Source organism: Liolophura sinensis, chromosome 7 (genome assembly GCF_032854445.1).
Source record: "Liolophura sinensis isolate JHLJ2023 chromosome 7, CUHK_Ljap_v2, whole genome shotgun sequence".
NCBI lineage: Eukaryota > Metazoa > Mollusca > Polyplacophora > Chitonida > Chitonidae > Liolophura > Liolophura sinensis.
In genome coordinates, this window is record NC_088301.1 from 5,819,269 (window position 1) to 5,843,419 (window position 24,151).

The window sequence follows — 24,151 nt, forward strand, 5'->3', positions numbered from 1 at the left end:
CGGACTTAAATGTAGTACTGGTATTTACAAAAATACACAAACAATCATTTTTACCACTTACATGTACCATTTTTTTCACTAATATACGCTGTTCAAGTCAACGTTGTATATATTTTATATATGGGTAACAGTATATCAAATTTATGAAGCGAGTAGTGTAATTTGTATTTGTTCTGAGCTTTTGATTAGGAAATATGCATCCCGAGTTTATAAAGGGTCACGGACTGCATATCATAATTTTTGTTATACGGTTTTGGCGGCTGAAAGATAAGATAACGTGTGATTATTTCGCCAAGTATGTAAGTGAGATGTGTACATGTCGATATACTCGCATATTTCTGATAGGTTTAGGACCGAACCAAATATTTCACTTAAAGCAATCATAAAGTCAGCCACTACATGTGAACTAATTCCCAAAGTATAGGTTTTCTAAAAATATTTTAAAAACTATACTACGCTTATCAACAGATTGGACAGAAAATGAACACGACGCCATTTTGTCACGTTTTAGATACCCTAACGTGACGTCACAAAACAGCTCTCCTGTACCATCTTTACAAACAATGTTCTTGATCGGGCAAGAAAATGAGACACATACAAAAACGTCTAACCCCATGCTCAATATTATTTATTTATTTTATTCGCGTTTTACGCCGTACTCAAGAATATTTCGACGGAGGCCAGCGTTATGGTGGGTGAAAACCGGGCAGAGCACATGGGAAACCCACCACCATCCGCAGGTTTCTGCCAGACCTTCCCTCCTACGACCGTAGACGAAGCCAGCATGAACTGAACTTTAACTCACAGCGACCACATTGGTGAGAGACTTCTGGGTCATTATGCTACGCTAGCGCGCTAACCAACATTCATGCACTGTCCAACGCCGGATTTTAATCAGCATTTCCGGTTGTCTTTGTTGAGGGCCCACGGAAACCGAACTAACAGGTTACTTCAGATAAAATCTCTAGCTTTGTATGAGTATGAAATAGCATAGATTGAAGAAAATACAAACATCTCATTATACATGCAGCTTTTCCGTTATGTTTTATTAGCTAAAAATGTACAAGTGGCGAAGAACAGGATAATAGCCATATAACAGTCATTCGGAAATGAATGTCATTAAATTGCACACCCGCCCTATTGCAAATTAAACCATCAATGTTTTTTTTTAAATTTAAAAAGCGTGGCGTACTCAGTCCCCGTTCTCTTCAAAAGGTCTGTGTTCTTTACGTGGCGTACATATTGCCATATATACAAGCTGTTCCAAATACCAAATGACGATTTTGTGCGGGAGCTGGAGCCGAGTCTGGTGTCTACACCAGGAAAGCTAGATGATTAATGTTTTTGTTTCTAAACATTTGTTTGTACCGCTCGTCAATAGCACTCCAAAAGCTAGTCCGTTCAAGTAACATAATACAATTTCAATTGACAAAATACTGTTTCAGTTGACAAAATACTGTTTCAAATCACAAAAATGTTTCTATTAACAAAATAATGTTTCAGTTCACAAAATACCATGTTTTCCGAATGATGACAAAACAGATCGTGCGTTGCTACGAACTAGTACCTTATATATAAAAGACTTGTTTCCTTATGACAACAGGATACTTTTGTTGGTGTATTGGTGTTTTATGTTCTCCATTACATAGGATTGTGTTGTCCATAACATAGTATTGCGTGTCCATTACATAAGATTATGTTCTCCATTACATAAGATTGTGTTGTCCATAACATACCATTGTGTTGTCCATAGCACAGTGTTGTTTTGTCCCTAACACAACATTGTGCTGTCCATAGCATAGCATTGTCTTGTCCATAACATAGTATTGTGTTGTTCATAACATAGCATTGCGTGGTCTATAACATAGCATTGTGTTGTCTATAACATTGTGTTGTCCATAACATAGTGTTGTGTTGTCCATAACATAATGTTGTGTTGTCCATAACATAGTGTTGTGTTGTCCATAACATAGTGTTGTGTTATCCATAACATAATGTTGTGTTGTCCATAACATAGTATTGTGTTGTCCATAACATAGTGTTGTGTTGTCCATAACATAATGTTGTGTTGTCCATAACATAGTGTTGTCCATAACATAGTGTTGTCCATAACATAGTGTTGTGTTGTCCATATCATAGCATTGTGCTGTCCATAACATAGCATTGCTTTGTCCCTATTATAGCATTGTGTTGTCTATAACGTAGTATTGTGTTGTAAAAGCTTAGTGTTGTTTTGTCTAAAACATAACATTGTGTTGTCCATAACATAGCGTTCTGTTGTCCTCGACATAGCATAGTGTTGTCCACAACATAGTATTGTGTTGTCCACAGCATAGTGTTGTTTTGTCTATAGCATAATATTGTGTTGTCCATAACATAGCGTTCTTTTGTCCACAACATAGTATTGTGTTGTCCAAAGCATAGTGTTGTTTTGTCTATAGCATAGTGCTGTTTTGTCTATAACATAGTATTGTTTTGTCTATAACATAGGATTGTCTTGTCCATGACCTAGGCGAATCGACAAATCCACCAAACCAGTTCCTGCAGATGAATTTGCAAGCATTTAAAAATGCTCACAGTGTAGATCATTTATTACGAATGTTGACTGGACGAATAATCTGAAACTATACAACATAATAAATTCATTTGTTTCAATAGTTTTGCATGTTAGTTATAGGCATAGCAGCCACTGAAATGAACAGAAACTAAAAGGAACGTGGAAATGTATAGAATTAGACTAAAAAAAATTTAAAAAAAAATTAGTCTGTTTAATATAACAGAAAACCTGTTGTCTGAGTAAGGCTAGAATGTATTCTGTTATTATAACTTAATATTGTGTCACATTCAACATAATTATCTGTTGGTCTGATAGGATGGTTATGCTAAATTAATAGAATAATCTGCTGCAATAACAGAATACATTTCAGTCTTACTCAGATAACACGCTTTCTGTTTAACAGCTTAATTTGTTAGTGTCACTGTAGGTCCTGTCTTCTAATATACTTATCCTTCATGATATGCTGCCACTTGTTGAATGTTGGATATATGTTCTCAAAATGTCTTTGGTGTTTCACAGATTTTCAGCAAGACTTCCAGCTGGTGTAAAATAGTGAAATCGCACCTGTCGCTTGGCGCATTGGTGGTATTAAAAAGTACCCATATACAGTGTCCTCTGGGAACACAGATCCAAATACAGATAGTAAGGATTGACCTCTATTCATATACGTCAGCTTAATAATTCATAGTCCTAAGCTTTTTTTATTTTACCAATATTAGCATTTTAATTTTCAATATTTTTAACAATTTTTTTTTCAATCACAGCTTGCTGCTGTTAGGATATTTTTTAACCAAGAGTGACTTGGAAACTCCGTATTACTAAACCTGAAAGTTAATTAGAAAACTAAATGAAGTATTCAGAAAGGAAATCACTAATACATATACATATATTTATTTATTTATTTATCTAGTTGTCTATTTATTTATTTATTTGATTGGTGTTTTACGCCGTACTCAAGAATATATCTCACTTATACGACGGCGACAAGCAATATTTTGGGAGGAAACCGGGCAGAACCCGGAGGAAATCCACGACCATCTGCAGGCTGCTACCAGACCTTCCCACTTACGGCCGGAGAGGAAGTCAGCCTGATCTGGATTGAACTCACAGCGACCGCAATGGTGAGAAGCTCCTTGGTCATTACGCTGCGCTAGCGCGCTAAGCAACTGAGCCACGGAGGCCCACACACTAATATATAGTGTCCAGGATAATTTTCACATGTAATAACCGTAGAATCCCTTCTTTATGAAATAAATTAAAATAGCTAATTAAACTTTTTACCACAAATAAACATTTTTTTTAACCTAGGTCACTGATTGTATCATTTTTTATTACATCACTGAAACAATATGATGATAAATCAATGATAGCATTCGTTCATTCATATTTAACTGTAAGCAGCATGTTTTGGTGATAGAGAGTTTACATTTCGTGCAGTGTTTTACAAATGACTAAATTGAATAAATCAATTATAGCTATAGTGGCCATATATTGATCTCGTGTGTATTAGTCCGTTTTCGATATAGTTTCTCTTCGGCCTTTAGTTGAACCCGAATATAACAGACGTGTAACCGTGTGCGAGACACACGCTGCAGGCATCTAGGATTTTCAGTCTAATTTTGTGGATAACAGAGGTCTACCAAGACGGTAAAATATTATTATGAATTTTTTGATACTCATGATTAACGAAGTACTGCTTTACAATATTTCTTTGTAGATAAATTCACTGCTATCAATGAATGTTCTTATGATATTTGTGTGTCAATGTTAAACGTGGAAATGTACTCTGACAGTGATAGTTACAAGGGAAGGGAGATAACTCCATGATAATTGGAGCGCAGCGTGCAGGTTAATTTTAAAACATATCTTCTTTCTTGCTTTCAGCCAATCTGACACGGATACTGATTTGAATATTGATACAGAAACTACTGATTCGTATTGGAATGTGGTCGAAGATAAAAGGATGGTTTAAATATATATCACTGGGCACCAACATAAAGGTTACCAGTATCTATATCAGCAGTGGCGTGTAACCCCGTAGTGGAGCAAATAGCCTCATCACACATTTTGCAGCCAAATCAACTTATATTTGACAGTACCTGTAGCGGCAACGTTCGGCTTCATATACAGTTACCGTTCAAGTTCAGCGCACAAGGACTTCTAGCCCCATGCTTTCATCAACTCCATACTAGTATTATTTGTACAGATCCTGTTCAGTGACTGTCACAATAATTCGTGTTGTTCTGGACTAACCATTTAAATTCGATATGTGCATTTAACGTCGCAAACCTTGCGTGAATGAGTGCTTTGTAAGTTCCTTCAAGCAGGTGTTGCCGAGGATAAGCATGTATAGGTCTTTGAGAATATATAACCATAAGGTACAGAGTGTGAAAGCCTATAGCAGCCTTTCTGGCAGCAAAGTGATTTGATGGAAAATCCTCCATAGGGAAAAGAAATTAAGAGGAATTTTGACTAAACATTGAAATATTCAGGGTAGTGCTTTGAGTCCTAACTGCTACTAACTGGTGGGGCGCTGTCTTAAAAACATGTAGAAATTTTTTAAGCCTAGCTTTTGTGTTTTCTTTGAAAAATAATTATAAGTTCGAAAGGTAATTTTTGTCTGATTGGTTACGTGCAATTAGGTTTGTTGGACAAACTTCACTCACGCAAATAAATCTAACATTTGACCTGATGAAGTATTAACTCTAACCATGTCTATGTATATAAATGAATGATGCACGTTTTCAAATTTCCAATCAACAAAGACCGAAAATAATAAACGATAAATTGCTGGCGATAACTTTTATTTCCAAGATTTGTCAAGAGCAGTCCCACATTATCGCGGTAATCTTTGTTGATTTCTTACCGTAGTTTTCATTTATGAATGATCATTTACGTGTAACACACATACTAGACCGCAACAGTGCCGAAAATACCACAGACCATAAAGACGATAGCCAAAACCAGTCCAACATCGACGAATGCTCTAAAATAGTATCACAGTAAACATTACCGTGATATTTACGGTATCAAGGTCGTCATTTATTAGGCTGGTGTTTATTGAAGAGCTTAGGTGTTTTGTACTTTTTAGATCCATGGGTGGAAGGAGAGGTTTATGTGATTGGTGTTTACGCCGCATTCAAAGAATATCTCACTTATTGGCGGTCAGCGTTATGGTGGGACGACCATTTGCAAGCAGAGAGAACTAGATTCATACGCAATATCATGCTGTGCCTTGTTTGACAAACACGTGACGGTTGGCAAACTTAGTAGCCATCATCTCGATCGTTGAGGGCGTCGCCTTCCATGTCCATCTCCATGCCCACTCACACACACAAACACCCCTCTGTTCTCACTATCCTCCCTGGTCCGACCATTTATATGCGTAAATGACATCAGGTCATTAACACTAAACTACCCCGATCATCATAGGTGTAAATGGCATCAGGTCATTAACACTAAACTACCCCTATCATTATATGTGTAAACGACATCAGGTCATTAACACTAAACTACCCCGATCATTATAGGTGTAAATGGCATCAGGTCATTAACACTAAACTACCCCTATCATTATATGGGTAAATGACATCAGGTCATTAACACTAAACTACCCCGATCATTATAGGTGTAAATGGCATCAGGTCATTAACACTAAACTACCCCTATCATTATATGTGTAAACGACATCAGGTCATTATGCCATTTAGAGATTAATAAATTGTGCAGATTTTCAATGTTCTGCGTAAATTTATCGTACTCAAGAATACTTCATGTATACGACGGCGGCTAGGGGAAACCCAAGACCATCCGCAGGCTGCTGCCAAGCCTTCCCACGCACAGCCGGGAGGGAAGCCAGCATCAGCTGGACTTGAACTCAGAGCGACCGCATTGGTGAGAGGCTCCTGGGTCATTGCGCGGTGTTGGCGTGCTAACCACCTCGACCACAGAGGTTCTTCCCATATTTTCTCTTCTCTACTATTTCGTTTATAATTTCCTGATAACTTCATCCTTCTCATTTACTTCTGCTCCTTATTCCTACTAATTTAATTACAATTGTATAAAATTTTGTAAGGGGAGAGCCATATCAGTTGTAGAGCTTGCAAAACAACCCGTTTGCTCTACTTGAGGAAGACATTTTCGAGGCTTCCTCAGTAGAGCGCTGATGTTGTGCCGCAAACAGACGGTCCCTCCGTGCAGTTTGATACATATGTAACTGCAAAGCAAACTCAAAACACAATTCTTTGAGTCAGGTTGAAGAATTTTTTTTGCTGGGTTTTCAATTTGTGTATTCCAAACGATGTATAACGGCTTTGTGCTAATTCGCAGTACCAATTCGTAAGCGGCAGTGGAGAAAATGATAATATTTATGCTAATTGTCAGTTTGCGATGTGAACAACTCCTGTCCAAGCATCACCGTTACACCGTCAGATGAGCTTGGACTCCCAGATTGGTTGGCCCTGAACAAGTTGATCGAAACAATTTGGTCAAAAGCTGGGACTATAATAGGCTAGTCACAACGACTTTCGACCACAATTCTTATGGTAAAGAGTGTGTACTGATCGAACAAATTCTCTCACATAGATTTTACCTATGTAGTTTGTCTATGTCCTTGTCTTTGGTTGTATCCTTGCTATTGTTCTTGTTCTTGATTATTTCCTCGCTTTTGTTCTTGTCCTTGATTATATCCTTGTTATTGTCCTTGTCCTTGATTATATCCTTGCTATTTATGGTATATGTTGTTTACTTGTGTATGTGAAAGCAAATATCTCTGAGATTGTATTTCTTGAAGAGCGATTTGTAAGAGAAGTAACTTCCTAATTTCTTGCGTTTTTTTCTGTTTAATTTATGGAATTTTTTTTCTCATTAGAAATGGGTAAATTACCAAATCATGCGGGATGCCAAACTATTCACAGGGCCACAGTCTGACATAGGCGTATTGACGTCGGCTTTGACATTAAAGCATGATGTCTAAACTACTATAAAGCATTACCCTACATATATACTTACATGATTAAAGAGAGACACAGCTCGGATCGGTGTGAAAGAAAACATCAACAAATTTAGATTTGCATATGGAAAACAATACTTGCTTGAGCGTAGAGAGTGTGTCTGTGGTACTTGTCTTCACATGGTCTTCTGTATAGCAGCAACAACATCATAGTCGTACATACTGTATACAATAAGAACTTATCTTTTCCTATGCTGTATATGTAGTACCTGGCATTATTGTGTGGTATTGTGTGGAAGTGGATGTGACAAGCGAAACTATCGACATTAGCTGTATTTTTAAAAGTATAAACAGTTAATAAAGCAGTTAAAGAGGCTCTATTGGAGAATTTTGGGCGAAGTCATTTTCCACTAATCAAATAAAAATTTCTGTATTTAAAGTGAATAGCTCGTATTATTGCCTGTCCGTAAAGACCAGACTTTCACCTGCAATGTCTATAGTGGTAAAATAATAAAAATGCGACCCGGTTTATTTCTTGTAGGTAATACCCGCTAGAGACGATGTTTTGTGAAAGATTATTTTGGTTGTTATAAAATAATAGCGAAATTCGGTTGGAATCACACCGATCGATGTTTGTGCCAAATATGTCCTGTATAGTCTTTCTAAACGTTATTGTTTTCGCCGATGCAGAATAATGCTGGAGAAGTGTTATGGCGCTAGACAAGAATGAAAATAAATAAAACCATCAGAAATGCATTTTGAAATGCAAATTTACACGAAGTAAATAAAACACAGGATATTTTTGCTCTTGGGCAAAAAAGGATTTGTATATACATACATAGCCTATATTATTCACTTCGACAGCAATTATGTAGCGCATTTTGATTTTAAAATCAGTTAAACCTACACGGACCACTTTTACAATTGTAAATCCTGAACGTGTGGATACTGTAAGATTTACCCAGTGTCACCGTCTAGAAGTGGTCCGTGCCGAGTTGGGTGTAAGTACACGGTGTTCGCCGCAGATTATGCCCAATCTTCATATCAACAGCCAGGTGAGACGTGTACGTAGGCGAATAAGTCGATGACTGTGTTGTACGGCTACGTTTTCTGCCAACAAAGTTAGCACGAATTATAACAATTCAAATGTGATACACATTTACTCGTTTCTGCATTAGATCTGCAACCCAAGCAAGGAATCATCGATAATCACCCGCTTCCCGTTACTTGCCCAAGGTTGGTGGTTTTAACAGTTATGAGCCTGATCACAGATACAAATTGTATTGTTCAGTCTCGCTGGGACACATAAAAAATTGTTAAAATACAAATGGGCGAGAGAAAGTACGAAATGCATTGCATACGTATAGCTTAAAAAGTGGGCTGTGCAATAACTGGTAAACGGCTTGCACTAGATTGTATGCAAAGACTTTTGTCACAGGCGCCATGTCTGTTCGCACTACAAGTGAACGCAACCAACGAAAGGTAGATCAATAATGTTACAATAGAGACTCTAACACAGTAACAAGTAATAGGCCATTTGTACTTACGCCTTTGGTAAGTGGATCCGTCTGGGTCATTGCCACAGTTTCCGTCACAAACTTCTGTTTTAAGATCGCACGTGCGCAAACACTTGTTGTATAACAGACTACCCTCTGACATTTAGATTCCATGACCACAGTGTGAGTTAATTCGGGTCCAATCTGTGTAGTCAGTTGTTCATTTCTTTGCACTTAAATTTTGTGTGCATTCTGGTGGCATATTTCTCGCGCATTGCAAGATGACAATGGTCAGGTTTACATTGATGCGATTCACCATTAAATAAGGGAATTATCCCCAAAGTATGCATTAATCATTTCAGATGTCTAAATAAGACGACTGTTCAGAATGAAAACATCGGAAATGCAGTCGAATGACGTCTACAGAACTGGTACAAGGTTTATTTTTTTTTTTTTTTTTTTTTTTTTTTTTTTGATTGGTGTTTTACGCCGTACTCAAGAATATTTCACTTATACGACGGCGGCCAGCATTATGGTGGGTGGAAACCGGGCAGAACCCGGGGGAAACCCACGACAATCCGCAGGTAGCTGACAAACCTTCCCACATACGGCCGGAGAGAAAGCCAACCTCTCACCAATGCGGTCGCTGTAAGTTCAAGTCCAGCTCATGCTGGTTTCCTCTCAAGCTGTAGGTGGGTAGGTCTGCGGATGGTCGTGGGTTTCCCCGGTTTCCTCCCACCATAATGTTGGCCGCTGTCGCAGAAATGAGAACGACGTAAAACACCAATCATAACTACACATGCTTGTGATACAAAATATTGTAACACAGAAAAGAGAGACTTGTCCAAATATGACACATATTAGATAAAAACATATCTAATTCCAGCAACGAGTTTTCATGTTATTCGGCAAATATATCTACGTGTACATGGGATTCTGGTGGGATGCGAACATGTAATTCTGACATTGTTACATGTTACATTAGTTCGGCTTCATATATTGTTTACATGTAATAGACAATACGTCTACAACCTTTTGCCGCAATATACCTACATTTTATTCCAGTGACACCTCTACATGTTCGTTTTGGCAAAATATCCACATGTTCTTCCGGCATCAATTTTTCATGTTATTCTGACAACATGTCCTTATGTTGTTTTGACAACATATCCACATGCTATTTATCCACATGCTGTATCCGCATGTGATTCCGGTCATCATGTCTGCAAGTAATTCCCACCAAATGGAACGCATAAAATCACAGCCAAATAAAAAGAAAATCATTAAATGAAAACTCAGAACGTCAAGGACGATCGCGTCCGCCTCAAAGCCGGAGACAGTGGATCAAACTCAGGTCTGATGATACCAAAGACTTTGAAAGATGTTGTTGCTTCCTCCCTTGGCGCTCAGGACTGAGAGATTAGAGCAGGGAAACAGGGCCGGTTGGCCCGTTGTCAGTGTAATATGACTGGGTGAGTTTTCATGTCTGGTGTCTTAGGCATGATATTTAATGTCGACAGCACTTTTGCGGCATGGCACAAGAAGACAATAATATATGTACAAACACCTAAAAACTCCTCACTGTAATATGATTGAAACATAGCTAAGGACGAAAGAAATCTCCAACGATACATACAGAAAAAACAGAACGCCAAAGAAAAGAACCGACGAAGTTCAAAGAATATAGAAAACCGTGTTTAATTTTGCATACTGTTGCAAAAACAGTTCTTACTACAGTTAAATGCTATTTTATGTAGATGTACTCGTACTGTGAGCATAAAAGCTATACTATGGACGTTATGTACAAGAAAGTGGAAACATTTACCGCTAGTGTCAAGTAGTAAGCTTAGTGCGAAAATCACAAAAAATTCACAATATTGCAAAATTATTCACAGTAACAGTTTATCGTTAATTTTGTAAGAAGTTAGCTTTTGTGGCAATCCAAGCATTATTAATCCCAGAAGACACTGTAGTTCTCTGACATTCTGAGATTTCAGTCATTTCATGTGCATGTACGCGTGTAGCCCAAAGCATTCTCTATTTAAAGATTGCAGTGATGGCCCATTTTAATTTTTTTTTAATTAACAAGACAAGAAGGCCAAATTAATACAGTTTTAATCCAAAAGTAACAAATGCTGCAAAAACAACAGCGTTTTATAATAATAACTTATTAATTTAGTGTCAGCATATTGTCTAGATAGCTAAATAGCAATTACCGCTACAACTGCTCTCCACAAATAAATCAAATAATTACCCAAAATAACAGCTGTGTTTGAGCTTAAAGTAGTGCATGGGATAAAGTTAGCTTGAGGATTATCACAAGACCAAATCGTAAAAGTGAGGAATGAGCCGTTTAAGCCGGAGTCATAAGTTACAGTCCATATTTCAGGCAGACCGGGGATGACAAGATGTTCACTCCAGGTTCTCATATGTGTGCACTGTCTCCAGATACACCTTGGCCACTTGGTGTACGAAATGGAACTGCTCCTGTAAAGAAATTATCGGTGATGTATAGACATAACAAAATTCGGTTATAAGTTGTGCAAGACTCTACTGGAGGCTGGGGAAGACGTTGTATTAATTTGATTTTATTTGATTGAATTACGCCGTACTCAATAACATTTTACTTCTATGACGGAGGTCAGCATTATGGTGTGAGCAAATGGGGCAGAGCTAGGGGGAAACCCACGACCATCTTGTATGATGATGTCCTGTAGGCATAGATTGTTTTGTTTGATTCTTTTCACATGGGCGAGGAGACGTCTCCAATTGTACACAGAATGGAACTGATATGTACAATCCCACTGTGCTGTTGGCTACCGCGCCAATTCGCTGGTAGCCTTAACTACCCCACGGATGATCTAGAAGTCTGCAAATGTCTATTTGATAGCTCAAGCACTAAGGTTTATTTTCATTTCATTTTGGCGATTATTCTACTAGACTTTCTACTTTATTCAGGCGTCGTAAACCTGTTCTCTATTGTAAATGACGCTCAGAGCACAGAATGCAGTTTATTCAGATATAGCTGGAAAATAACTCCTTAAGGGTAAGATAAAATAGGTCCACGGATTTTGTGCCTGATCAGATCTCTCATTGAGGCAATCTGATTGGCCAAAGAGAGGACATCCGCTTAGACATGGCCTTTTAAGTAGGTCTCTCTTGTATAGACAGTCTTATTTAAAAATCTCATTTTGACTTTATTACTGTGCGTGTAAAGATCTTGTCTTCGAGAAGCAGCGAACAGAATAATATAATTACAGACGTACAGTATAGAGAGTAAAACCAAAGCAGCCGCGACGGTGTGATAGCTGGCAAATATTCACACGTGAAATATGGCGTTTTGTCAATTTACCTTAGTTAAGGTTTCATTCTAACTGTTCATGTAAATGCTTTAATAGTACCAAATTACACATCCGCTAGCACCAGGGCTTCAGCAAAATAAGATGAAAAAATGCAGTGCTAAAATTGCAATTTATTAGGTGTAACTCATCTAGTCTTACTCAAAACCCTGTGTTTTCGTCACATTTAACATGCAATAACATTAATTTACAGTTTTTTAATATTCATATAACAAATGACTTATTCATTTCTTTTTATTTTCCATTAATGAAAATAACTGGAAAATCTGCACAATGCAAGAGATTATTAGTCTCCATGTTGTGCTCCGTTATAGGCTATGTCCGTATAAAGGGGGATTACTCTGGTGGGCTAAACATCCCCGAGACCTGGTCCAATTGCATGCTTTTAATGTGATGGTTTTCTTAAAACATGATGACAATACAGATTCAGATTATTTCTACGTCAGTCACATTTTACAAGTTGCAATTAACGTCGTCTCTAATTCTAATTTAATTCCGTTTCAGCCCTGGTGCTAGCGGGCGTCTAAGGTAATACATTTAATCATTTACATGGACAGTTAAATTGAAATCCCACCGAAGTAAATTGTCTGGGCGCTGGATATCACCGGTTATGTGTGACCATTTGTCAACTATCGTGCTCTTGTCGATATTCTCGTTTTACTGACTGTTCTGTGGTCTTTTGTATTCACGACGTACACTACTACCGTGTATTCATGTCTCCAGCTTATATTATTGCCAGTATAGCCCTGTGTATTGCTTACCAGGTCAGTGATGACCTCCGGTCTATTGGCCCTCATCTGTTTCACCGTGTGGACGATGTTCACTTGCTGGTCCACCTTCAGTCTCTCAATCACCGACGCAGCCACACAGAACACACCGCATTTCGTCACACCGTCTCTGAACATCAAAGCATTCTTTCACAGGCAATTTAATAGGGAACTTTCGAACACTTTTGTAACTGAAGGTAAAAAACCACAATCCTCCTGTATCATTTAAAATGTGAAACATTTTTGGCTTGTCACATGACAGAATATGACATTTTTTTACCTTTGTCGATAAAAGAGTTCGATCTCGAAATAAGACCATGAGTATTATGATACAGTATTCCTTGTTACTGCTACAACACAGTAACAGTATCCCTAATTACGTCTACAACACAATAACAGTATCCCTGATTACTGCTACAACACAATAACAGTATCCTTGACTAGTGCTACAACACAGACAGTATCCCTGGTTACTGCTACATTACAATAACAGTAACCCTGTTTACTGCTACAACACAATAACAGTATCCCTGATTCCTGTTACAACACATTAGCGGTATCCCCGAGTACAATAACAGTATCCCTTATTACTGCTACAACACACAGACAGTATTACTGGTTACAGGATTCATTACGGCTTCAACTCAATAACAAAATCCATTATTACGGCTACAACACAATAACCTTCAGTACAATGTTCAATTAAACCAGGACAAAGGCATAATGCTGGTGCAATAACAACTTACCTACAATGCACCATAACAGGTTCGTTGCCCGTTTTCTGTTGCCATTTGGTCGCTTCGTTTATGATGGCCAGTAGAGATGGTATCGAGGAGGGGTCTGGTACATTTACACCTGGCCAGAACTTACATCGGAACTGCTTGATATGATGCGCTGCATTCTGTTAAATGTATAGAAATTTCATTGAACTCTTTCGATGACAGCAGTGAATCAAACCTAAAATTATTGATGTCAAAAATGAATATCCCGTTAAGTTTTCATAAAATGATTACATAGTTATCAGATCAAACTGTGAATTCGTCTAAAGATACTGCCTAAATTACTAGAGAACTATACAATGGTTATATTCTAAGTTTGTGGAGTCCTTACCGTCTCCTTGTGAGCCAAATGGTAGGTCCATACGGAGAAGCCCTCGCGCTCCTCTTTGCCCTGAATTTTCACAACAAAGGGGTCGAACTGAGTCTCTTCTTTTGGCCAGTATACTCCAACATCCTTTGGAAAATATGACATTTTAACCGTTAGCACAAATTTCAGGATTTATTATCATTTAAAATATGACCTATTAGGTAAAATTATTTAATCTACTGTTTTTGTCGTAAAACACTGATAAAAGGCACACAAAACTTTAAATGGGTTCACCTTCGTCTGATTCCCTGAGAGTTCAGTTATAATCCAGTTGCGGTCAAAAAGTTTTTTGTGAGGTGAAGTTACCTAATTTCACATATATTTCTCTAATTGCTAAATTCTTTCATTTCAAATCGCTGTCATGTGAGAATACACCGGTCGATTTAAAAGTTATTTTGTAACAAAAATATTTTTGACCTCACTTAGGTTCACATTACAGTTTACGATGGCGACATACAGCCACAGAATCCAACAATTAAAATGGTTATAGCTCTCATCTAAAAAAAAAAACAAAAAACAAACTATTCCTTTGAGCGGAATTTAAAAGCCGTGATTAATCTCGTCTTTCAAGGCAAGCATCGTTCTGAAGTGTGCATGTGGATATAGCATACATTACACCTTTGTGTGACCCAAAACGCCGTGTCTGACTCGTACATTGATCTGTTACAGAACTAACCGTATCACGTGGCTTGACAACGTCTATCATGACGATAACACTTATGCCGTGGTCATACACCAGGCGCCAGAAATCCAGGACTGTGTTGGGTAGAGGAGTCTGGGTGACAATGAAACCCTTCTTCGATCTGAACGCCTGTAACATTAGCAGCAAGATGCAGGAATTGCGAAGAATCCAAGTCAACCTTTTCTTTTTATTCACTAAGAAATAAGTACGGGGTTATGGAAAAGTGGGAATCTGTGACACAAATATTAAAAATGCCGAAATACTCCAGTTTTGGATACAGTTAGGTGGTTATTACAACTATGTGTATTTGTCAGTTCATTCCATGATTTTGTCACCAGGAAAATAAACTCTCATCACTTACTGGTAAGAACACGGCATTGATGTAGTTGTTGCCTTCAGGTACCGGCGTGGACAGGTACGGTCTGCATATGTCCGCTGTCAACAGAGAAACACGCGTACTGTCAGATCTCACCACCGCTTCCATCTCTGGATTTATAGCCGCAATCTGTTTTTCGATCATTACGGGGTTGATTGTTATGTTCGAGATGGCCTCCGTGGCTGAGTTGCTTAGTGCGCTAGCGCGGTCGCTGTGAGTCGCAGCTCATGCTGGCTTCCTCTCCGGTCGTACGTGAGAACGTCACAAGCAACCTGCGGATGATCGTGAGTTTCCCCCGGGCTCTGACCGATTTCCACCCACGATAATGCTGGCCGCCGCCGTATAAGTGGAATTTTCTTGAGTACGGCGTAAAACACCAATCAAATAAATAAATATATAAATGTTATGTTGAAATCCCGGAAACCCGGATAGCTACAGTCCCGAGCAAATTTAAGACAACATATTCGATAAATATTTCGTACAAAGGGGAATAGTGTAGAGCTTGTCCATGGGAGAGCAATGTGTAACACGTGTATGCCTTGACGGTTGGTCAGAATCAAGGTTGTATATCCATTTATCATACACCTATCTGTCTACGGCATCCGATACAAGCCATCTGATACAAATTTTGTGTCAGACGACTACAGCGCTCTTTCTGGGACTACTCAGGAACTTTCTGAGCTTGCTTGCTTTTGCAACTCTGATAACAAAGAAATCGTCATCGGCAAGCCTGCGAATTCTTTCCAAGCTGAAAGTTGACAGTCACGTACAGCGTTGTTGAGATCTGTAGTAATTGTTTTTTTTAATCAAATTAGTTCAGTTATATTCCAGTTTGACATTTGATTTCTTCATGTTGTGGCTGTGAATCACAGTTTAGTGAAATTTCCCCTTCACTTCGTTGAATAAAGAGATATAAGATAAATAGATCATCACGACTGTGTATGTTCCCCGAAGTTGTATCAACCTCTCGTTGGGCTATTGCATCAGCCTTGCCCGACGACAGCCCCACTCCAGACAACTCGATGTTGATACATCATCGCGGATAACGCACTGTCATGACAATCTCCATGTGTCTCTACACTGTTCACGCATAGAAGCATGTCTTTTGGTGACGTGGAACTGGGGAACACTACTCTCACAGGATTTTGGTGACACAATAGGCTACTGGTCTTATTCAAAGCTTATCAGCATTCACTAAGACTGAGGCAGAGTATAAAGATCGAGTCAGTTGAACAGTTTAAATGTTACGTGCACTGGAAGAGGGTTTTAGGTGTTACGTCAGGACTGTTAGTGAAATTTGCCTCACAACGTGGATAGTGGAAGTATTCGCCTGTACCGTTGTATTGTTCCACCAAGTACCTGAAAATTGTTCTCTATCAAATTCACATGTTTCTGTTCTTTGAGTACTGGGTGACCGCAAAGGCAGCGATCATTTCTTGAGAATGTTGGGTGTAGCAGTCTGAGCCTGTGGCATATCTTATACGGGCAATACATTTTACACGTGACCGTTATGGTGAGCAGAAATACATGATCTCCAAGTATCAACATTTATTCTTCATGCTAAGTACCACAGTGGGTAGACACCCTGCCATGAGTAATTATAATCTAACCGCCCCATTGGACCAACCTGCCAGGATTCGGCTTGATCTGTTTTTGATGACATTGTCCGGATGACGGGCTGTGGTAAGCGCGCCTTCGGTCAGGGGAGATGTCAGCCGCTGAAGAGACTGTGTAATACACACAAATAAATGTTATAGCAATAGAACTACAATAAGCACGAAGGACCCATCCACAAATATTCTGTCAACTGAACGCCACAGCGTTCTGACACTGTTATACACCATTCACACACATAAATGTTATAGCAATATAAATACAATTTCCACGAAGAACCCATCCACACAAATGTTCTGTTAACTTAACGCCACAGCGTTCTGACACCGTTACACACCATTCACACACATAAATGTTATAGCAAGATAACCACAATATCCACGAAGGACCAATCCACAAAAATATTCTGTCAACTTAACGCCACAGCGTTCTGACACCGTTACACACTATTCACACAGATAAATGTCTTCAAATCTGTTGCAGTATTCGTGACCACCGACTGGTCGAATTTTGACTTGAAATGAGCAATAAAAATCCAAGGTGGGTTTACTTTATAAGACAACAAATGTCACTAATCACAAAACATCACAAGTTTATCCTAACCTGGAACTGTTGTGCAATCTTGGTCATGCCGGTCTCTGGGTCAGGAGCACACAACTCGGCAAAGACACGATGGAATTCCGCCTCGCCAACATAGCTACTCCCTAGAACAAAAGCCTCGGCGAGGGCTTCGTGAAGGAATATGTATTGCTCCTAGATCAATTAACAGGGACAAACACGTATTTTTTAATTTGTAGATACAATCATATCCGTGACGACTTTTTTTATATCTGGGAATTATAGGTGATCAAGCATGAAACGAAGATGGACAAGTGATAAAGAGCAACAAAAAGGCCAATATAATCGGCGCCAGAAACAATTTCTTCATTTCTTCACGTAATAAAAAATTCCCCGTTCCTAGCGAATAGTTATTAAAAAGACATTTTTTGTGAATATACCAGAGTTAAAAAGCTATACCAGTGTGTAAAAGAGATTTTTTTGACCTCTTTCGGCACAAAAACATGATTGTCATTTTACCAAGGAGGGACAACTTCAGACAAACTTACGACTCCATTTGTCAACAGCTAGTGGACAGTCTCATCTTAGGCAGTCTTAATAGGTCTGCCATCGGGGACCGGGGTTTGTAAAATGCCATATTTACCAATGCCTGGACCATGTTAACTCGCTGTTCCCGGAGCTGTCTCACACAGGCCGGCACATCCACCACCCCCTCGTCTTGAGCCTGGGTGATCAGATAATCCAGAGCTATGTATGTTCCCGTGCGACCCACACCAGCGCTATGTAAGGGAAAAGAAGAGAAACACGGAATTACTCCTCTCAGAACGACACGGCTACTACTTCTTCAGTAAACACTTCATTGTCACCGTGATTAATACTGAAGTAAACATGCAGACAAAAAATGCAAACAAAACAAAACACAAAAGCAACAACAATTACATGTATCTCTTCATACTTTGTCGGAAGATACCAGGATTGAAATAAATGCTCAGTGCGCTTTGGTCAAAGATTCCTAATTTTATATAGTTGAAGTGGCGGTGTGTCTTCACTGATAGGGATGGCTAACATAAAAGTTGAGTGTCGACCGAAGAACATAAAAACAAAAACGTTTTAATTTGCAGATGGGTTACCTGCAGTGCACGACGATTGGTCCGTTAAGCTGCGTCTGATAAGCGTTAACTTTGTCCCGAAAATCCAGTAACCCGGTAGCCTGAGCAGGGGCTCCGTGATCAGGCCAGGCCGTAAAGTGGAATTGCTTGACTGGGTAGCTTTCCGTCTTTGTCTGAGCACCAAATAATATATGACGGGCAAGATAACAAATAAATCCTTCATCCTCCACCATTCACAATCCGCGCTGACCTCAATTGAGCGCAAAATTGGACGGTAGTAAAATGAATGGCATACTTTTTTCGGGTAAAAAATACTTACATTAAATCATTTATACTGTTTATATAAACTGCTTCAACTTTAAGAAAGAAGAATCTGGACAACGATTCACGGTTGGACTTCAGACATTGATAATATCCTTGAAATTCACGGTACATTTTGCGTAAAACTTCTCATCCACTCACCCGGTTGTGAGTCAGTAGCAGAGTTCTCACGGTAAACTCCCCGTAAAACTCCTCATTCAATAGTGTCACAGTAATCAGGCCAAAACTCTCCGATCCTTCGTCAGGCCAGTATTGGCAGCACTTGGTCTGCAAAACAGAAGAAGCGGGCGTGAAAATCCAAGCAAAACAATACAATAACAACTGGTATATTAGTGCCAGGACAAAAGCTGTCCCAATATGAATTCAAGCTGGTGCTGTGAGCGCTTGATTTGCTACCTCTTTCGTCTAAAAACAAAAACGTCTTATGTTTTTATCACAAAGGAATATTGATTAAGGCGGAAGTGATCAAAATCAAGTAAATAAACTCGAGTTGATCTGGTATGTAGGTCTATTTAATTTGGTGTTGTCGCAAAATATATGTATTTTTTGGGAACTGTCTGAATGTGTATTTAAAATGGTGTTGTCGCGATATGTCTTTAAACTGCCATTGTCGCAAACTGTATGTTAACAAGTGTTGTCGCGAAATGTACTTTAAATGAGATCGACTTTCATTATTTTCTTCGGCATAAGTGTTACAGCAGGGTGTATTTCTCTTCGCCATGAAATGTTGTACATTTTATGTGTGTAGTGTATGCAGCTTGTCAGATAATTGAAACAACGGGATGGATTCCTTAATTATACGTGAATGTTTCATCTCTAAAGTTATCTTCCGTCAGTTAATATATAAATGTATTGTAGACTAATTTACACAACCTCGCCTAGTCTCCATGGTCTAGACTACATCCCTTTAGTTGCAAATCACCAAAAATATCATGTATTCGAATTTAGTTCACACTGCATAGAAAGATTTGGGGATAATTTCAACAAGATATTCAGCAAATCCGCCAAACACGTACCTTTGTTGTCTCCATTAAGTTGGTCACCATGACAATCTTTCCAGACTTCTGTTCCCAGATCATGCGCAGAAAATCGTGCAGTATGACATCATTAGGACCTGCGCACAAATCAATCCTCAGTGCATTTGTCATAGTCAATGCCAAAACGCCACTCCATTGTAAAAAAAATCTTCCCAAATAGCATTCATGAGAGTGAAAAAGAAACTAACGGCATTGTTTATGATTTAGTGATAACTCTATGAATCAACTTTCAATCTGGAATTCTTGCGAGGCAGCGAGATACACCATCTTAGAGAAACCGGAAACACGATGCCCGTGACATGCACTCCCTGTATCATTATATAAGAAAGGTATAACATGAATCGTGTAACGTAGCCGTGGAAATAGGTGTGTTATCGTGTTGTAGAAAAAATTTCATTTGATTGATTAACGCTGATATAGTATGGAGGCGCATTCCACTTTATGATGTGCGTGATTTTGCTTACTTTGAACTGAGATGTCTCGGTTATACTACATAACAATAGTAATGATAAGCTGTTTAAACTTTGGGTTGAGTTGAGCTTTGGATACATACACGCATTGCCACTAGTGTCCTTTCTTTTAAGTTTGAAGTCTCCAATATAAAGTAAGAAGTTTATAACATCTAACCCCCCACCCACCCCCACCCCCACCCCCACCCCCCCCCCCCTCCCACCCAACACACACACACACCCCGCCCCTGTATTCAGTGCTTGTCCGTTTATGCCAACAGAAGAAATTGTTTCTTTATTACTACACGAAATGTTTCGGCGCTCACTAATGTTTTGATCTAGGTATGCATTACTTGCCTTGAGATGCGATGTATTTCTTCGGTTCGTTGTAACCCTGTAAATCCACAAAATCGTTAGACATCCGTTCCTATTTTCTATTGGATAAATACCACGATCTTCCATTAAACCTTTCATTTACTCGAAATGATTTAAATCGTTTTAACTAATGCACAACTCCGTTACAAGTCAAAGAGTAACTTAGTCTGTACACTTATAAATCATTTCTGTTTATTATTCTGTATCTTTTATCTTTCTGTGATTAGCAAGATCATTCGGTTGATGTTTAACTATTGTAACCCACATTTATGTAGCAGGCATTGATGTAGTCAGTAGCCTGGCCGTCTGTCACGGATAACAACACCCTGGAATGGTCGTCTGAAAGCAGGATACAAGATATAGCTTAAACATTAAGCATAATCATGGGTGTTTGTTATATTTATTATAATAGACGGATTCATTTTGTTTGAAATGGACGATTTGCTTATAATATTCATTTGCTTCCCATATAAGAAAAGGCTTGTGTTTCCAGTTCTCATTACGAATTATATCAAAACTACATTTCATAATAATACCAGAGGGCAACCTAGCTCTGCGCGTGGATATTCTGCAGATAGTAAATAGCAGCCAAAACACTCATTAAAAGTCCAGAAACTGGGTTTACTAATAGCTGCACATTTTCTGTTGTAGATTGCAATTGTAACCTATTGTCTATTGTAACCTCATCAAGAGAACATAGATATTGTATATTAGAAGTACATAAATGGACATTTTAAGTACAGATAAGTACATTTATGTCACACACTTGTTAGATGATTCCTTATCTACTTATTCTCAATACACACTCACTGAAGTATACAAGCATGGAAATAGTCAATCTCAAGCGTTTTGTATGGCTCATTGCGTCGCGTTTCACTCTGGTAAGATTAACAGTACAGACCATGGGTTTAACGCAGTGGCAGGCCTGTGAACTTATGTACTGCTGCTCCCATGGGAACAACCCGTACATAATCTTCTAAGGCAGCAATATTCTTAAACTCTCTCGAATGACAGGAAGGGAAACAACTCACGAATTGTGTCATATCCAGGTTGCAGATCCAGATGTTTATTTTTGATCATAAAATTCAAAGTTGTCTAGCGTTGTACATGTACTATAAATTTCACCATGCATGTGTATCGGTCATTTCTAATTTTGTCAAACATTTCGATTCTTCACTGATATATATCTGAAGGAATCTAAAACACTACACTAAGTTTTTTTGTTAGAAGTTTGTCTTTAAACAAAGGTTAGGGATGGCAGTGGTAGGCTGTGGGTGATGTTATTGACCTTTCTGTGAAAATGTAAAGATCTTTATATTGTTATCATCGAGTTTGTCTTGCACTTGACGTTTACACAAAAGGTTTATCTATTGTAGTGTATATATGTGCATGTTTGTTACACGCTTGGCATTTATCAGACCATCGGAGGAAAGCTCTGCACATTTTGTGCACATTCTAAGGGTACCACACTCACAGGCCACGAGGCTTCGATAGCGGCTTTTCGCTTTATTCTCAGGTTTGTCAGCCGCGTCATGCTTCGCGTGCAAACCAACGGGGAATTTCTGAAATATATAGATAGTATACGAAGAGTTAGCAAACTCCTAGGCGTATATTCAGATATCAGTTTCTGTAAATCTCGCCTGATGCCCGTGAAAAATATAACACACTGTTGATAAAGTTTTTTTCGTAAAAAATAATCAATAATCTATGATGCAATGCCACAAGGAAATCCATTGAATCTTTAAGTGACCAACGGGCATACAAAACAAACGGCACACTAACCAAGTTTCCATCGTTCTATTCCCTACACTTTTCATTTTTCTGATGCATGAGCGGTAATCAGTTTATCTCTGAGGTACAGGAAGTAGTCACAATCGGTTTCGTGCAGAAGAATGGGAATGCTAATCATTTCTAAACAATTCAAACGTGTGTGAGTTTGTTTACTTCGAATTCTTTCTTGAAGCCTTTCGCTGCTTTCTTCCTCGCACCGTAGTCTGGGAATTCGGTGACAGACACTTGGGTCGGGACGACGTCCGCGTTAACGTATGGATTAACGTCACCCTGTGAGTCGTCTTCCTGATCGTCGCTGTCTTCCTGAAACGCTGTGAGCGTGAAATAGGAAAAGATATTTTATTTCAATATTCACAGTCTTCATAATTATTTTATACAACACTCTTAATTAAAAACTCACATTCTTTGATAACATGATCACGTACTTTCAAGAAAATCATCCACTAAACAAATATAATCTTTAAATAAAGAAAAGTTCAACGCTCAACTTTATGAGTTTATTGGAAGAGTTGGTGCGGAAATGAATATCTATACCTATGTTATTCTGTGGCTGCCTGTCCACTTCTATTTCTTCCCGGTCATCATATTTACAGTGCGCTTTACGCCGCCTCCTGTAAAAAATGTAAAATAAACAAAATTGCGAGCAAAGGTAAAGTTTACCAAAGTTGCACGAGATAGACACAGGGAAACTGAAAACTTCCCAGCAAACCAACATTCGGCTTTGAACGAAGTGGCTTTTTCTGAAGCGTATACGGTATGGGTAGCCCTTACATGTAGCAGGATGCTGGCTTGACCACTACAGTATTTTGATTGTCACTGTGAAAATTCACATAACAAATACATACCTAAATATGATAATGACCACAACTATGATGATTAAAGCGACAGCTGCAGCCACACCACCGCCTATGTACGCAGGGTTAACAACACCTTCTGCAGACGCTTTTACTTCTGGAGTGAAACAGGAAAGATCAATAAATACTGATGAATATCAGTTCTCCTAATCAGTTATATCTGAATTCAGCTTTATTTCCAAACCAGATTTATGAAACGCCATAATAATTCCCTGTCTGTTCTAATAGCCGTTTTGATGTTTTGGTTTATTTTACCTTCACACACCTTGGCTTTATTAGTATGTTATAGGTATCGTTCTACACTTGGGCTTAGGGTTACTTTCCAACAGTTGGAGATTAAACCCTTTCCTCTTCAGTTATATATCTATTGGTCACTTGACGTGCTTAAAGTAGATTATTAAATTTAAAATTTAAATATCAATGAAATACCATTGAAAGGCGTATGCATTTCCTCTCATGTGCATACCATAAAAAATTCTAATATGTACCACAAGATAATAAATTATAAATAAAGTCAGCGCCAACACCCGCTGTGGCCGACTCCATTTTGCCTAAAAACTAGTCCTGAGGTCCTCTGTGTTAGGAGGAGAATTGGCTTCGGAAATCGCCTAAGGGCAGTTCGTACATTTCAGGTAGAACTCTTCTTCCCAGAAGGTAGAGAACAGTGCAGTTCGTTTTCCGCTTGACAATCGGAAAACCGGAATGTTGG

At 38.7% G+C, this 24,151-nt stretch overlaps 1 protein-coding gene across 3 annotated transcripts; it reads right to left on the reverse strand.

Annotated features, from left to right (window-relative positions):
• Window positions 1-11,263: 11,263 nt before the first annotated feature.
• Window positions 11,264-23,558, reverse strand: LOC135471200 (receptor-type tyrosine-protein phosphatase mu-like). 3 transcript variants are annotated; one of them, XM_064750319.1, is made up of 18 exons: window positions 23,434-23,558; window positions 23,123-23,199; window positions 22,742-22,899; window positions 22,272-22,359; window positions 21,063-21,136; window positions 20,780-20,816; window positions 19,953-20,050; window positions 19,078-19,203; window positions 18,637-18,788; window positions 18,150-18,285; window positions 17,552-17,701; window positions 16,962-17,061; window positions 15,320-15,393; window positions 14,953-15,087; window positions 14,241-14,363; window positions 13,877-14,034; window positions 13,125-13,260; window positions 11,264-11,491 (listed from the first exon to the last, which is right to left on the reverse strand). In XM_064750319.1, exons 7-18 carry the CDS (start codon window positions 20,013-20,015, stop codon window positions 11,417-11,419), a joined length of 1,428 nt encoding a protein of 475 aa, XP_064606389.1. In that variant the 5' UTR covers window positions 20,016-20,050; window positions 20,780-20,816; window positions 21,063-21,136; window positions 22,272-22,359; window positions 22,742-22,899; window positions 23,123-23,199; window positions 23,434-23,558; the 3' UTR covers window positions 11,264-11,416. The 3 variants fall into 3 exon arrangements, with proteins under 3 accessions (XP_064606389.1, XP_064606388.1, XP_064606387.1); XM_064750318.1 differs by lacking the exons at window positions 22,742-22,899; window positions 23,123-23,199; window positions 23,434-23,558 and having other exon boundaries at window positions 13,877-14,031; window positions 20,780-21,136; window positions 22,272-22,342; XM_064750317.1 differs by lacking the exons at window positions 22,742-22,899; window positions 23,123-23,199; window positions 23,434-23,558 and having other exon boundaries at window positions 20,780-21,136; window positions 22,272-22,342.
• Window positions 23,559-24,151: the final 593 nt, after the last annotated feature.